Here is a 17171-nt window from a genome sequence, read left to right on the forward strand (position 1 = left end):
CCCATGTTAGTGGGCTCATACTAATAAGAACTCATCCAATAAATGCATCAAAGAGCTGTGAAAGTCAGGGGCTTTTGACATTGAATCAGTAGGAATCATCCCTCATGCAGCCTCCCCTTACCAAGGCACTCTCAGGTTTGTCCTTCCCCTCCCTGCCTGCACTCAGTGCTTGCTGTGCTCTGCTGTTATTCAGGGAAGTTGCCATCATGTCTAATTGGGAAGAGACACCTATAGTGAGTACACCTTTATATAGTGTCTCTGTGCAGAAATGACTGGAGTGCATGGAAGAGAGACTCATCCCCTGTGGTTAATTTGCCAGTGCTGTGAGTGCTCCTTAAAATAGAGCCAAGGAGATACAGACAGAGCTTGGGCATTGTGTGCACTGAAGTTTTCCTGGTGTGGTTCTCTCTAGCACAGGTTGTGCCTTGCAGTGTAGGGTGTGGAGGGGGCTCTTTAAGCTATAGGGAAATGCAGGGAGACAAGCCTGGGAGAGTCAGCCAGTTGTGATCTCATATGGACCTTCTTGCACTGCCTTTGGTGCCTTTTCATAATCTTTTGGTGGTACGTTCAAGGTACAGAGCTGCTACTGAGGTTCAGCTCTTCTCCTGCCACCTCCTGACACCACTAATAAAGCTCTTCCTTTCCTCTAAGTCATTATTTGAACAAACTTTGGCTGCTTTTGGGGGAGGGAGAGAGGGAATGAGTTCACTGCTTCAAGCCTGCAGGATCTGGGGTTGCAGAGGGCCCTGGCCATGTGCTCGTGCTCTTTGCTGCTGAGGCCTTGTGGATCCAGGACATAAGGCAGCATTTCAGACAAACCTCAGGCATGGCCCAGGCATCAGGGAACGGTGTCTGGGTCGTTCTGCTAATAAGGAGGCAGCCTCTAATGAGTCCACCTCTGCTCTTCTGACTCTCCGAGAGGGAAGGGAGAAACCTCAGCATGTCCCCAAGTCAGGGTTGATTTCACAAAAGAGTTGTACCACTCTACAGAGGATCAGGAATCCACTGGACAGTGTTTTGGTGCCATCATGCCTGGCAAGTGGATCCAGTGACCCATTGTTGAGGTATTAGGTTTTGTGGAAGGTGTCATGGTTTCAAATCCAGAAAGTTCAATCTGCAAAGTGTTGCTCATTCCAGGCTGGAGTAGGAATTGGGAAGTACAGGTAGGGGCCCAGACTCATGAAAGCACTTGTCTTGCTGCCATGCAGAGAAGGCTCAGGGACAGGGTTTGGCTAATGAATGGCTGGTGTTTGTGCCAGAAACTCCACTATACAGCTCACCAGGAGCAGGATCTTCTCCCCCAGGGCCAAAGCTCCATTGTGCTGGGACCACAACCAGGTCCCTGCTGTTTTCTCTAGTAACAATAACAGTTGATTTACAGTGCACTGTTCTACACAGGCCTTTCTGCAAAGAGGGTCCTGTAGTGGGAAGGAGCATCAGGGCATTCCCTGGTTGAATAATGCTGTTCTGTCAAACCCACCCCACAAGCAAAGCATGATCAGCTCTCCCCGCTCCAGCTGAAGGATTTCTGCTGGTGTTCCCCATCCCAAGCTCAGGCCATCCAGCTGCAGCTCTTGACATGCTCCACAGTGCACGTTTTGTGATAGAGGTTACATGGAGGATTCCAGGAAGGAGATGAAAAGCAGCAGATGCAGAGGGGTCTCCACAGCTGCCTGGACAGCTCACAGGGCACAACAGTCCAGCTCTGCATCACTGAGGACACAGTTCAGATTCTAGGCTGAATGCCACCTGTTACTCTAATTTATTCCTGTGAGATGCACAAGCTATCTTGCTGACCAGCCAGCTGTATTGAATGCAGAAGGTCCTGGTCCCACTTTCTATTGACTTCCCTGCTCTGAGAGACCAGGTCCCCATCTTCTTCAATGTGTCTGTGACGGAAGTTTTATTAACGCAAAACGAATATCCCTCCGGAAAATGAAGTCCAGAAATTAATAATGAATTAAAACAACTTGCCACAGGCATTGCTAATGAGCTCTTTGTCTGTGCAGCTCACATGAAAGGAGGTCATTGCTCAGCCATTCCCATCGCGAATGGCAAGAAGATTAACCGTTAACATCGAGCGAGAGGGGCTCTCCTGGGACATCGGGACAGGCTGCTGCTCAGCTTGTGCCCGGCTGGGTTTTCCTGCCTTATCCCTGCTGTGCAAGTTTGTCTTGAGGAGTATTTACTACCTGGAGAAGACGCCTTTTCCTTCTCTCCCCTCCAAAGACTCAGGTTGCCTGTCTGTGTTGGGAGGACACAGGAGTCATCCCAAGGGAAAGGACAATAACCTTGCAGAGCTTAAGGGTAGAGAGGAAAGTAATCTTGAAGGGGACTAGCAGGGCTTAACTTCACTGCTTCATAAGCCTCTTCAGGGACTCTGGCCCAGTAACTAACTTGGCACTGCTCCAGTGCTGGGTCTGCATCTATTGTTCTTTCCCCTTATCTTGCAAGGCAAAGGGTTATCCTGCCTTATCTGCTACCACAGGCTTTGGAGGAGGCCCTACAGCAAGGGCACTGGAAATAGTGTCTCTGCCAAGCCCCAGGGGCAGGAGTGGGGCTGTGCTGGGAGAGTAGCATTCACTACTGGTCATTAGAGAAGGGAAAGCTGTCACACCAAGCTGACCATCTCTCCACGGCTTTTTCATCATCCAGGTCTCACTCAGCAGAAATAAGGAAGCAGCACATTGCATTTACCCGTCCTGTCTGGGAAGGGTGGCTGAAGGCAGGTACCTTTGGGTATTGCTCACCACTGGATAGCTGGGGCTGGATGCAGTCGTGCGTGAGGCAAGGGATGCTGGGCATCACTTCTCCATGAGGTGGCTGAACAGCAGAAGGGGATTTTACCCCTTGACAGTGTCCCCTGTGGCATTGCTGGCTGACTGGAGCAGAGGGACCCATCACTCCCCCATGTCCACAGGAAGCCTGTTGCACATCAGCTTTTTATTGCTCTGTTCTGCTTTTTTGTGAAATATGAAAGCTCAACCTATTCCTTCCAAGTGCTCAAGCCAGGCTTGTGAAAATGCTATTATGTTTGAGTCATGCTGTTTCACCACCCTTCTCCACCCCTGCCCTCTCAGGTGGGACACTGATGGCTCACTCCCTTGCTTGGCAGCACAATTGCTCATTTATCAAATAACTGAGTCATCCCAGAGCACTGGGTGCCAGGCAGTGACAGCCATGCAGCCTGCAATGCCCTCAGACATGGATTCGCCTCCACCAACTGTCCCCACTTTGGCCTTGGCCATGGAGGAGTCAGACCTGCAATGCATTCCTACCCATCCTCTTGCGGTAGTGCTGGCTTGGGAAGAAATCCCTTTCTGGTGCAGAGAGAATTCGGCCCAACCAGGAGAGAAAGTAGCAGGGAGACTTGGACAGGACTGGGGGAAAAGCACAGCTTCAAACTACACACTGACAGGCTCAAACCCCTCTTCCTCTCTGTCCTTTATAAGTCTTTGCATGTTTGTCTGTTGTTAAGCTGAAAACTCATCCTACACCCCACAGTAACCTGCCACCTGCACTGAGCCTGTGTATCTCTGAATCCACCAGCAGTCTTACCATCCTCTTTGCCACAGTATTTTTGTATATCATAAGTCAAACTGTAGTTTGTTCTTCAAATGCTCTGGCAAAGAGAAGTTCATCTTACAGGAGACAGGGATGCTGCAAATGTCCCTCTCACCCAGCACAATGTCAGGAGAGAAGTATCTTAGGAGTCTCCAGAAAGTCTGGATTGGGTCCCTGAAGGGACTTAAGGGGACAGGGGATCTGACCATGACCTCATGCCTGGTCTGCTCATCTCTGAGCACTATGTGGGAGCTGATTCAGGAGTGAAAGTCAATGCAGCTGGCAGTAAAGTCATAGCAGAGACTCCAACAGTCGCGCCTGAGAAGTCTGACTTGGGAATTCAAATTAGGCTGGTTGCATCCCACCTATTTGTTATCTGCCAGCCTGTTCCTCCTACACAGCAACTTCTTTTGTATTCAGAGGCTTCTTTAAGTCAGTGCTGCATTTAGGCACAGCTGTTGCTTCTTTCTTTGCTGGAATGACCTAGAGACCCCCTGTGCACTGGGTGCCCCAGAGGGGCAGTTCAGACATTGCTGTAACTGCACTAGAAGAGAGCAGGGAGATGGGTGGGTGCAGAATGGTGTGACACTCATATGAATGCCAGGGAAGTACACAGGGAAAGTCTCAGCTATTGCAGATACTATGATAGTGCTGGGTTTAGGAACATTTTCAGAGGTTGAGAGTCTTATGAGTCTGTTCGGGCGTTAAAGTACAAATCAGGGCTTTTTCAATACAAGCTGTGTTTGTGTTTACAGGACAGGGCAGTCAATTAGGACAGCAGGGTTATCAGGTCCTCGACACTCATTTTTTGCACAGCACCATCATTTCACCTCCATTTAACAACAGGTTCATGTCTGGGGTAACTGACTCAGCTGCCTGGCAGACTGGTTGGGTCAGTCAAGCCTGAGACAGTTTTATTTTCCCTGAGGCTTGCAGCACAGAGATTTGTAGACCAAATCCTTATAAGCAGTCACCAGGGAACATTGTTGGGATCTCTGACCCCAGCTGTGCCAGTGCTGCTGTAACCATTGCAGCTCTGGGATCTGGGGCTATTGCAGGCTGCAGCACCTGGATCCTTTGAACCCCTGTTTCTGACCAGTGACAGTCAGGACAACAGCTATGTTATGGCCAAGGCTTCAGAAGTCTGGTCAGAAACACAGGAGCTCAGCAGAGCTGGGGAAAATTCATAGAGGCAGAAGGACACATTGGAGTTAAAAGACAAATAAGATTTTGCAGAAAAGGTAGTAATGCACCATCCCCTGTTTCTCTGAGCTTGGCTTTTATGCTCTTACAAATGGTATTTTTAACATGTGTGCTACTTTCCTGTCCTTCTTGTGCCTAAATTTGAGGATATATCCTTATCTCTATATGACAAGCAATAGTGAATGGGAAACTATTTTGTTCTGTCATTTACTTCTCATTTGGTCCTGTCACATCCTATCTTTTGGCACTATGTATTTTGTTAGTGTTATGAGCATATATCCATGCTGTGTGTGAGAGAGTGGGTGTCTGAAATGTGTTTGCAAAGGTCCTTGATAAAAAGCTTTAACAACTAAAATTATCAAGAGAGGCAGGAGGGAGCTGGTCCTGGTAGATCCGAGCACTGGCAGGCAGCAAGTCATCTGTCTGCAGGAACATTAAGCACTGAATAGGTCAGAATTGCCAGGTTTTTATTATTTACCTGGGAGGGAAACTACTGCTCATTTCAAGGGGCTAATGTTCCTTGCAGATTTACCTTGAACACCAGAGAGAACATAAAAGCAACAGCTGTGGAGTGTCTTCAAGGATAGTGTTTTCCTCCAGAAGCACAGTGCAGTTCTATCCAAGTTCTCCTCATTAATCTCTTTCATTCTTGTTTTCCAGCCAAAGCTTTTGGCCAAGGAGTTGCTTGACTTGGTGGCATCTCATTTCAACCTGAAGGAGAAGGAGTACTTTGGAATTGCATTCACAGATGAAACGTAAGTGTGAGAAATCAAAGACCTAAGAGGCAACTCTTAGATATCAGAAAATCTTGTTGGGTTTGTCCTAAGCAAAACAACCAGCATAGAAACACTGTGCAACCCAAAGTCCTAGACCAAGGTCTAGAAGGGCATGGCCCTCACATCAAAGTCTGTCGTGTACTGCCCCTTCCTCAGAGGGCTAGAGACCTCTCATGGCAAGTTAAGTATGGCTGGAGGTGAACAGAGGCAGTAACAATCCCTTCCTAACCCCATGTTCAAAGAGTTGGAGTCATTTGCCACTGTTAAAAGGTTACCTTAAGCTCTCATGGATCTAAGATCCACTCACTAGTTCAAAATCATTACCAGATTGGTGGTTCAGTCAGTGTTAATCAGTTTATTCACTCAAGCAGGCTTAAAAGTGGTGCTATATTATTTCAAGGAAAGGAAAAAAAGAAACCCAACCTCACAAAATTACTCTACTATTTCTGATGTTTTAAATCCCAGATTCAAGTTTCTTAAAAATAAAAAGAAAGAAGGAAGTGTGGGAAAGGAAGGGATTGCCAAATTTAGTATGAATTAAAAGCATTTTTAAATATAAAATTTCCATCATGGAAAGGATTTGACCTCACCAGGAATCATACAACAGCCTTATGGCTGAACTAAACCAAAGGATGGGACACTGACACTGCAGTCACCTCAATGTTGGTAGTTTGCCTAGAACAACAGCTCCCAGAGTCCTCGAATTACCACAAAATTTGAGGGTTTGTCTCAAGACAGGCCACATCCACCCCCTGATTAAACGGCAAGAATAAAATTAGCACTGGAGAAGCATTAAGGTCTGCCAAAGTCTGTGATTAGTCCTAGGCTGTGACCCCTCAGTGCTACTGCACAATCCCTGCTACATTTTTCCAGCTGTCTGTTTTCTCTCAGGATTTACACTGTCCTTTGCATATGGACTATGCCTTGTATGCACACCCACCTACTCCACCTCGGTGTGCAATGGGTTTTCTCTTTGTATATGAATCAGGAATATTCATATTCAGGAAGTATCATTTTAAAAACCCGAGATTTTCAAGCCAGTGCTGTGCCTCCAGAACAGCTGAGTCAGCAGTATTGCTGTCATGAGCCAGTTCTGCTCTTCTGCTGAAGTAGCAGGGAGATGTAAATCATCTGCTGGAATAATGATTCGGGATCGGGTAATCAGAGGCTGCTGGATAATTACACAAACATATCCTCATTCATCTCGGCAGTAAGCACCCCTCTAAAGTCAATTCCTTTGGCAAGTGCCTGCCTTGGACAGCCTGAGGCCATCTCAGGACACAGCTCCCAGGATGGAGGAACACTCAGCATCAGGCGCATGCAGACACAGTACCCAAATCCCAGAACCCATCCCAACTCACGGACATGAGCAACTCAGCCCTGTAGGAGATCTCCAACCCAACACAAATTAATGAGACTGATCCTCCAAGGAGGAACAGCAGGAGGCACTGACCATTTATACAGCAGGAGGAGGAAATTGCTCTTACCACAGTCTTATTCTGTGTTGGAGAGAGCAAGTTACTCAGTGGGTGCTGCCTGAGGGGTGCAGGAAAACCACCAGAGAAGCCAAAGCACGCTATGAGGTGAAAATGTTCCCTTAACAGTCCTGACAGCACAGGTGAGAAACGAGACACATGTCAGAGTGTAACCAGAGAGCAGCTGAGCAAGTCCCAGCTCTCAGTTGACCTGTGAGGGCACAGGGCTCCCCTGGGAGTGCAAGGGAAGCTAATGAGGAGGTGTCAATTAGAGAGAGCCCAGGCTTCCCTGGGGCCTCCAGGTTTAACTCCAAATGGTGTGAGCAAAGATCTGAGTTAGTGATGGAAGTGCAAGTATCTGATAGAGGCTATTGAGGCAGAGCTCGAAGATACATAATGGATGCAGATGGATGTGCTCTGCCCTGGCAGGATTTCAAAGGGTTAGGTGATGGCATCCACTCTCCTGGTCACCTTCAGACCTGTAGTCAAGACAAAGCAGGGTGCATTTTAGGAGATCCTCATCCAGCCCACAGGAAAGTTTTGGGGACACCCTCATTAAATCAAGGAAATGCAACTCAGAAACAAGCCAGTAAGTCCAAGCTGATCTGAAGCTGGTCTGCAGCCCTTCTTCTGTCCCACTGTGACTCTGACATTTGCAGTGAGGCTTCTTCAGTGCTGTGAAAATAACCTTGACAAAAGTATTTCTTCTTCAGTTGTAAAATGCTTTGAATAGAGTTGTCACAAACAGCAATTGTTTTATTTGACTGAACATAGACAAAAGAATACACCTGGGGCCTTGGACAGGGTCTTGGAAATAGATGTTCCATGTCAACTTGAGAAAATAAACTGGGCTGTCTGTACGACAGATCTTAACCTGCAATGTGAAATGGAAATATAAAAAATCCCCTTTCTCCAAAAAGTAGTAAAAATAGTCCCCTAATTTGTATTTGCAGGGCACCTAACACAGCCCTTTAGCTGATACAGACCAGGCACGTGAAAAGAAATCCTTTAATTCTGTGCCACAGACCCTCAGGGACTTCATTCTCTTCACTCCCCACTGAATTTCCATGTGCCTTACTTGAAGGGAACTCATAACCAGCTAAAACAGAACAAGCCTGGTTCATAAATGTAGTCTGAGGTTGGCTAAATTGCAAGTTTAGAAAGAAGAAAAGCCACTAAAGTATTAAATCAATTCTTCTATTTAAGTGTAAAAGCTCTATGAGAGTAATTTATTTAGAAATTATTTGTACTGGGGATTTCCATTCATTAGTTGTGCTCTATCATGACAACCTTAGAAGAAAATCAATAGGAACAACCTTTGCGTTGGCAACTTAATAGTTTCTTGTGATAATATAGGGCCATTACTGCATTCAGCGTGACTAAAATTAGATTGTCAGACTATTATGGAGGGGGGAATAACGCCTTCTATTTTAATGATCATAGGAACGCTTTATGGTGAGCCATTAACTGCGGGAGAGCACAGGTCAAAAGGGTGTCCCTGTACAGCACGTGGGGCCAAGCTTCACAGGAAGCCAGAAGAGCAATATGCTGGTTGATTAAAATTGAAAAGGAATGGGGAAAGGGCTTTTTTTTTTAGTTCAGCTGGTTATGAATCTCCGCTAAGTGCCCTTTCCCTTGGCATCAGCTCCTCCAGCATTCACTGAGAGCAAGTGGTCAGAATTACCCTTCTGTTCACTGCAGACTCCCCGTCTGGGCCCTGGGCAGGTTTTCCACATCCTTTACTTGTCCTTAGATGTGAGTCACCTGCTCCATGGAGAGTTACCAACATTTGCATCCCACAGCTCCCCCTCTCCGTGGGTCCAGTCAAAAACTGACTCAAATCCTTTTGCTCCCTCACCAGAGAACCTGCAGAACAGCTTCTTCAGCTGATTAATACATATGATAAAAACTGCAAGGCACTGAGACCCTCAATATTTATGTTACCTGTATCTAGAGATTGTACTAACATGATAAGGCAATGATAGAGGATGCCCTTGCTCAGCACAGGACCCTCTGGCCAAGGGGATGACAAAGGGGCAGCAGGGTACCACCCTTCCCTGGAATACTCTCTCATCCCTGGGAACTGGGAGGAAGCCTATTTCCACCTTCCAGCCATGTGGCAAAGCCAAAATGAGGGAGCAGGTGTCCCACATCCTGGTCGAACAGCTGGTCCAGTGCAGGGTGCAGCGTTCAGAGTAACGCCCTGCTCTGGCACTGGGCCAGTTCTTTTATCACCAAGTCCACTCTTTTCCAAAATTTGTATAGTTAAACTCATATAGCTCCTTGAGCTTCTCAGCCTCTTCAAAAGTATTTCTTAATTGAAAAGATCTGTGAGCTTAAAGGGTTTTTTGTTTCTGTCACGACTGATGAAACCATAAAATAGTTTATATGGTTCCTATTATGTGAATTGATCTTTCTCAGTGTCCACTCAATTCAACATGAGTTTGACACTGAAGGGGTGTGAGTTGGTTTATTGGTCTAAATACCTTTATAACACAAATCAATGTGGATCCACTTTTCAGAAAACTGGACACTAACCAGTAAAACTCTATAAACAGAACCACCTGGAGGCAAAGTACTCATTGATGTATCACACTTTACTGATAAAAGAAAACAGAACTACTGCACAAAATTGACAATATGGACCCTGGGCACCAAAATCCATACTCAGTCTGTAAACTGAATGGACCCAGTTTCTTTTCCTAAAAGCAATTATGTGGTTGTTGTTGACACACCAGTTTAACTGCCAACATGAGTACAGCCAACAGATGAAAATGATCTGGCTTCCAATATCTGACCTCCCTATAGGTCCCCCAAAACTGTTTACACCATTATTTGTGAATACACTGGTACAAACACCCAAACGAACAAATCAATGGTGATAATGAAACAAAAGCTACTTTGTGTCTCTAAATTGAACCATGAAGGAAATCCAGCTAGACTTAGGCACGTATGAATGGGATCCCAGTGCAAGCTGCCTAAATCGGTCCATGAAAATTGTCAGGATTGCTACATGCCTAGGGTTATATGCCCATACTTTTCTCTGTCTTACATGGGACTGTGCTCCATGAATAGTTCTGCTGACGACAGGAGGACAGCTTCCAGAGCCAAGAGTTTTGTGGTGTAACGGCATCGGAGTCTGGCTCCCCGATAGACCACATTCACAGGCAGATGCCAGTGACTATTCACTGCTGCTCTCTACATGCCACACATGCACACTTGAGAACAAGGAGTTAGGTGACAGTCTGCAGTCCAGAAGCCCTCAGCGATGAAAGATTGTAAGTAGTAATTGAGTACAGTGAGCAGTTAGCTCCTGGTAGGGATTTAAGTGACCTTCCTCCTCTGAAGGAGCTTTGGATTTAAGCTCCATGCAGATGAGAGTAATGAAACTCTTCAGCCTAAAAACTCAGTGGCAATTAAATGTGTTATTCAGTGCACACAACCGTGTACGTGTGGGACATAAACGTGTAACCTGGTATGCACACGTCTATGCAGGTAGTCATTTTGTACTGATTATATCAACCAGATTCTCCAGTTAAAACACGGTGAGAAAGAAAAGTCTTTTCAAAATAAGAAATATACCTTGAAGTGATTTATTGTGCTGTGCACCATGGCTTCTCAACCCTTCCTTGTGCATGTTAGGCAAAGCCAGACATTGCTGTTGAATAAACATAGAGGTAGACAGTAAGTCCATTGTCAACAACTCTGCCTGGGTGGGAACTGGTGTGTAACACCATCAGCTGCTGGTGGCTGCTACTTTGGTGATACAAATGGAACTGGACAGGTTCAGGATAGGATGTCAGGCTTCATGTGGCTTTTCCTTGCTCTGACAGTGCTTTGTACTGTGGCCTATGTGGTTAAATGCTCAGGTTGTCCTTTGGCTAGGAATGGGTGAACATGGCTAGTTTCAATCCTCATCTGTACTTCACAGCTAATTTCAGCCTTCCTGACTCATGTTAAAAGAAACAAAATAGCGCTTCAGGACAAGAAGAATAGGGAAAAGGACAGATTTCAAGAAGGGGGGATGCAGCAGGAAATGTAAACACCTCTAATATTTAGGTGCGTGGGCTGAAAATCTTTCAATGGGACTTAATTTCTGTCAGCCTGGAACATCAGTCTTCTAAAAACCAAATCTTGTTAAAGTACCCATCTGTACTGAACAACAGGGAATGATGCAGGGTTCCTACAGTAGCACTGGGCAGCTACATGCCAGCAGCAGAAATGATGGAAGGAGACCCCACTGCGCTGTGTGCCCAGCTATGGAGCCTGCTTAGAGCCAGGCCGGTTAGTCCCTACACCCAGCCCAGTTAGCATGGACATCCTCACCCTGATGCCAGTGCTGTCACAGGCTGGGCAGTCTTCCCTCAGTCCATGAGCTGCAATAGAGACATATGAAGTGACCAATTGGGCTTGAAAATCTGCACGATATCACCCCTTCACGGTAGGCAGGCTGCTACCAAGTCTGCGCCCTTAAAACACGGTTCAGGCTTCCCTATACCTAGAGGAGAAAATTAAATAAAGAAAAAACTTATGCAAAAACTTCATCTAGAGAAAAAAACCTGCCTAAAAATTAAAATATCTTGGGAAGAAACACACCGGTGTCTGCAGCAGGGGATAAAATAGGCTTTGATCCTTTTGTACATCAAAAGATGTGCAAGGATGAGTTTGAAAATACCTGATTCCACATGTATCACTTGTACCACATTGAAACTCAGTACTTTTGCAAAGCAGAGACAAAGGCTGATTAAACTGAACACCTGACTTCTATATGGCAAAATTTGAGAACTCTTTTGTAGATGTCTGATCCTGAACCCATGGCAGTGATGAGTGGAGCTCACCAGTAATTTTGAATTCCTTAGTGGAAAGCAGTGTTCTGGCTGAGGTAAGCCCACACAGGGTCCCAGATGGTCTCCAGGGCAGCCTGGAGCTGCCTGGGGGGGAAGGTCCCTGAGCTGCCCATCCACTTCTGCACCCATGTAAACCAGGGCAGCAGTACAGAAATTCCAAATGAACCCAGGTGATTCAAAGCCTGCTGAAACTGCTGCTTTCCCCTTTATTTATTTTTCTAGGAAAGATGGAGGGGTAGAGCTGCAAATCCAGTTAAATTGCTACAGAGATGTCACTGCCTACTTTCCAAAGGGGCTTCTCAGTTGCCCAATGCTCATGCTTCCTTCAAGGAGGAACGGACAGACCCTTGTGAAAGCTGAGTGTGTTTGCTGACAGGGTACATTGCTAAGGCTTGTTGCAATTCTAAAAGTTAATTTATTGGGCTTTTTTTAAACCAAGCTCCTTTTTTTGGCTTTTTTTTTTTCATTTACAGTGGAATGAAGAATTATTCTTGAGGATTAGCATGAACTGGTGAATAGGCACTGGAATAAAGCTCAGAACATCTGAGTTCCATTTCCTTCTTTATTTGCTGCAAGATTCTCCCCCAAATCACTTCAATTCTCTCGCTCCTTGCTTGTCTAGACAGCAGAGCACTAAAGGCAAGGGCTGCCTCTCCCTCTGGGTGAAATCTGGTCTGGCTGAAATCAATAGCAAAAAACTCACAGGAGGCAGCCCTAGCATCACTGGAGGCAATGGCAAATTTCTGGCCAGATTCAGTGGGGCCTGAATTTCACCCTAGGTATTTCCACAGTGCCTAATTTAACAGGGCCTTTATCTCAGCAGGGGAGTGAGATGCCCCCGTAATACAAATAATGGTATTTATAAAGTCCCTCTCACACACACACACAGCGCTCTACAACGCGAGGAACGTGACAAAGAACAGAGTTCCTGCCCAGGAAAGCTTCCAGCAGCAAGGCACGAATGGATAAATTACAGGAGAAAATAATGACGACAGGTACCATCTAGGCAAAAGAAAAGCAGCATGTGGTAATTGGAGCTGGAACGCTTCACAGAGCAGCTGTTTTTCAAGAGCTCTCTGAAGAAGGAAAAAAGAGGGCTGGGCAAACCTAGAGAGGCTATTGCAGGCATGTGGGTGGTAAATAAACTGTCTCAGTCTGTAGAGTTAGGTTTAGCCTTGAGTGAAATACTGCAGGCGTTGTGGAAACTCTTAACCATAAGGATTTCTAATGAAAATCTTGACAGACTTTTAATGATACAACTGCTCCAGGGGCTTGTAATAAAAAGGTGAAGCTTATAACATTTTGGGCTGTCCTGCCTGCTCAGTGCTACCAGCTTTCACCCTGACAGATTGAACTTTAGCAGTTTGATTCCCAGACTGAAGCACTGCCAGGATGATATCGCCTCCACTTCTCAAACATTTACTGTGTGTTTTTCAAATATCATGCAATAGTCAAGGGCAAATAGCAGGTGGTTCAGCTCGTATTTTGTAACACCTCAGACCTCACTGCCACGAGGAGCAAGAAACCTCTTTGGTGCCAGGCTCAAAACTGTCTCTTCTCTTGCCAGGGGACACTTGAACTGGCTTCAGCTGGACCGACGAGTGCTGGAACATGACTTCCCCAAAAAGTCAGGACCGGTTGTTTTGTACTTTTGTGTCAGGTAAGTGTGTGTTGGTGAGCCCTTCCCATGGGATACAGCTATGGACAACCTGTTCCCTCCACACCAGGAAATGAGGTTGTCGGTTTCTCACACTGTAGAAACACCTGTGGACAAACAAACACTTCTGCAGAGGTTTCTTTTGAGCTCTTTGAGTTTGAAAACTCTTCTCACTCAAGCATAAACAAGTAGTAGCCACACTAACACCCAGAGCTGCCCACAGAGAAATGTTGCATGAGGACAAGATCAGATGTTATGTCTTTACACTTTTACTTGTGAGCTTTGAACTGGAAAGTCCAAGCTGGGTAGGGCTGAAGAACAAAGCCCTCCTTCTGCCAGGATAACCCATTTGAGCCAGCAACCTGGAGGGAAAACACTCACTTTCTCACCAACAAGCCACATTTCCTCTGGATTGTGCCCAGGGTGTGTGTTCTGTCAGGGACCAAATCAATCCCAGTACAGTTCTGTCATATTCACCTTCTGAATTCAAAAATAGCAAATTATGGCATTTTATGGCAGTCAGTTGGCTTCTACACAGCTGGATCAGACAAGAAAGGTTTTAATGAAGATTATTGTAGCTTGGGAGCTTCAAACTTCATCTGGGATTTTTACAAGGAACTGTTAGTGCTTGGAAGCTGCTGGAAGCTGCCAGTGCTCTTGTGCACACAGTGTCTTTGCCTCCAAGGGAGATATTTTCTGAGAAGACAAATTTGCTCTTGCAGCTTTGAAACGCCCAGAGAGAGGCCAGGGGCTGGGATGGCATATGCACAAAATTAAGTTGAGGGTTTTGACTTACTTTTAATGGGTAGCTCATGTCTAGAACTAGCTAGTGCAGCATTACCGTGTCTTTTTCTCTTAGGCTTTCCACTCCAGTGTTATATTACATCTGACATCACTCTCATTCATTCCATAGTGCCCACAAAAAATGAAGACCTACTTTTGAGTTTCTTCCCCTGAGTGAAGCCTTTTTTTAACTTGCATGGTGATTGTCATCCATTTGACTTCCATTACAAGGGAGGGTTCTCAAAAGAAGAGACCCTTTGTTCTGTTATGTCCCCATATTTAGTGGTGGATGGCCCCACAAGTCCAGAATTTGCCTCCTGTCTCTCAAGAAAAGAGTTTAGTCTACATTTTGAGTGCTTCAAACCGTAAGGGTAGATCAGAGCTGAACAGCTCCAGTGCGTAAGATCCAGATCCACCTGTGCTTAGAATTAACAAAACTGTTGATGCTCGTTAAGTACACATCAACTCTGTTATCAAACATCTTGTCTAGGGGCCAAATTGAGGAATCTGTGCTGGGACAGGGATCCCATGGAAAGCAGGGAAAGCTTTGGCTGAGCAAGAGCTAAGTGCCGGTTTTAGGAGTGGAACTGTTAAATGTGTAAAAGCCGGTGCTACTGAGCCGCTCTCGTATTCATTTCAAAGACCACTCAACAAGCATAAATATTGCCATCTGTATTGTTTTATGAAAGTTGGCAGCACAGTGGAGACCAGTCATTCTAGCAGGATCGTAGCCAAGAGGCATCCTAGGATATGGATCCATGTAACAGTTAGTGAATGAGTGACCCCTCCTGTTCTGGAATTGCAATCTATAGGGAAAAAATCCACACATGCATTCAGTGGCTGAAAAGAGTGTGTGTGAAAACCAGACTGATTGTGGACTTTTACTGGGGGCAGTAATGAGTGGATTGTCACACTGAGTTATGATTTGGATTGGAGTGGAAGGCCAGATGCTTCAAGATTTAGGAATGGGCATTAACTTACCATGGCTTTTCTACTGCTTATTTCCCCTGTGGATGTCAGATGCTGGCAGAAGTTGAAAAAGTTTCTCAGCACATAAAAAGTTCCCATGTTCATCCCCAGATCTGATCTGAGCAGAAGGCAATTGAAGAAACCAACTCCAGCCAGATGGCTGAAGTTGGAAAGGCCCCACATATCTGTCACCCAGTGGTTTCAGTTCTGGCTTGGGAACTAAAGCAAGGGCTGACAGAAAGGTTGTGAAGAGACCCACCCATAGATGGGGTTTTATTTTCATAATCTGAGGGATGAGTGGCAGTTTGAAAAGACATCCATAACCATACTATAAACAGAATGCTCCCTCTCCCCTGCTGCCCTCAGCTGGAAAGCAGAGATAATTAGTGCTGTGCCATACTTAATCACAGATGTGTTAATTTTTAAGGGACCATAATACCTACTATATCATTGGTAAAGGCTTGCCTGTGTTTGCAGATACCTTCTTGCATTACCCCTCCCAAGCATTGCAGCTGACAAAGCTTAGATTGGTGCTGGGCATCCTAATTGGGGAGATAGTAATACAAGTAACTGGATGTGCCAGATGTTCAGGACACAGAAATCTGTTTACTGCATCGGGATTTAGTAATGGTGTGGGGTTTTCCCTCTAGTCAAAGTAAATGTACAGTTCAATCACACTGTGTAGCTACTGAAGAGATGAAGCCTCAGGCAAGAACAGCGAATGGTAGTTTGTGAAGAGGATGAGTTACATTTTCACCTTTTTTATGTGAACATCAGATTGTTTTTACCCTCAACACTCCTGCAGCAATGTTGATGGGCAGCATGCCCACAAAAGATGTCACAGATTTTAGCTTGCTCTAAAAGTACATTTAAAGGGAAGCCTGCCTTCTTAAGAAAAGGCTTCTTGGAAGAACCATGCTGAAAATAGGAAGTTTCACAAGCTTTGCAGTGTGAAATTCTCCTCCCTTTTTTAAATCTCTGCAGCACTGTTGAAGCTTTGTCTTTTGACACACATTTCCTTGGGGTTTGACATTGTTGAACACTGATCTCCAGTGTCTTTACTCTCTTCCGTAATGAAAGACCAAAAATTTCACAGCACCGTGTCAAAGAAGGAGGATTTTAGAAGGATGTTTTTAGCATTACTTTGTAAGAAATTTCTTCTGCCCTTGTACATTTACACAGCTACTGAAGCCTCCCTGTCTTCAGGCTGTCATCCAGTGCTTCCCTAGAAGCTTTCCACTGAAAACAATACAGGAAACAATCAGAACTCTTGGGCAGCTTAAACTGCCCCATGGCTATTGTGCAATATTATTTTATAAGACTGATAATATCTGTTTACATAGCTCGAAAGCCACACATGAAAGCAAGAGGGAGTGCCATGTGTCATGCAGTAGAGGTGGGGTGTCTGGCAACTGGATGGGAGTGATATTAGTTCTCATCATAGAATTAGCTTCCCTGGATGCTTCCTATAGCCCTGGTCACTCAGTTGTTGGTGAAATTCATTCCCTGCCTTGGAGGGTTTACAATGCAGGTAAGCCAAGTCAGATGAGAGTCATCACTGAAGTCCAGGAGAAGCGAAGGATGGGGATAAAGGAAAGAGGGATTGCTTGGTTAGTTGATTTTACAGAGGTGTTTTGAGACCAAAAGAGAACAGAGAGCTGTGTGGTAAAGGGCAGGAACCTAAGTGTGGAGACCCACATATCAAAGAGTTCAGAGGTAAACAGAGCTAGCAGGGCTTCAGATAAAGGTTGTTATACTTTTGGCAGGGAAGGAAGCATTTTGCTCAGACTCACACATACAGTAGGAAGGCAAAGTTAAACTTTTTGTAAAACTTTGAGGTGAGAGACGACCAAAGCACAGGCATGCTGTTCGTTCATGGAAAGTAAAGTCAGCCAGG

The 17171-nt window shown here is 45.5% G+C and overlaps 1 protein-coding gene across 1 annotated transcript in view; it reads left to right on the plus strand.

The window, feature by feature from the left end:
• The window catches only part of FRMD4A (FERM domain containing 4A), a 180466-nt gene that overhangs the window by 75245 nt on the left and 88050 nt on the right, over positions 1–17171 (plus strand). The window contains exons 3-4 of the mRNA XM_017807716.1: positions 5428–5522; positions 13433–13525. Of these exons, the coding sequence (XP_017663205.1) occupies positions 5428–5522; positions 13433–13525 (188 nt within the window). The remainder of the gene's footprint in view (positions 1–5427; positions 5523–13432; positions 13526–17171) is intronic.

The sequence above is a fragment of the Lepidothrix coronata genome, unplaced genomic scaffold, assembly GCF_001604755.1.
Source record: "Lepidothrix coronata isolate B3197 unplaced genomic scaffold, Lepidothrix_coronata-1.0 Scaffold20, whole genome shotgun sequence".
NCBI lineage: Eukaryota > Metazoa > Chordata > Aves > Passeriformes > Pipridae > Lepidothrix > Lepidothrix coronata.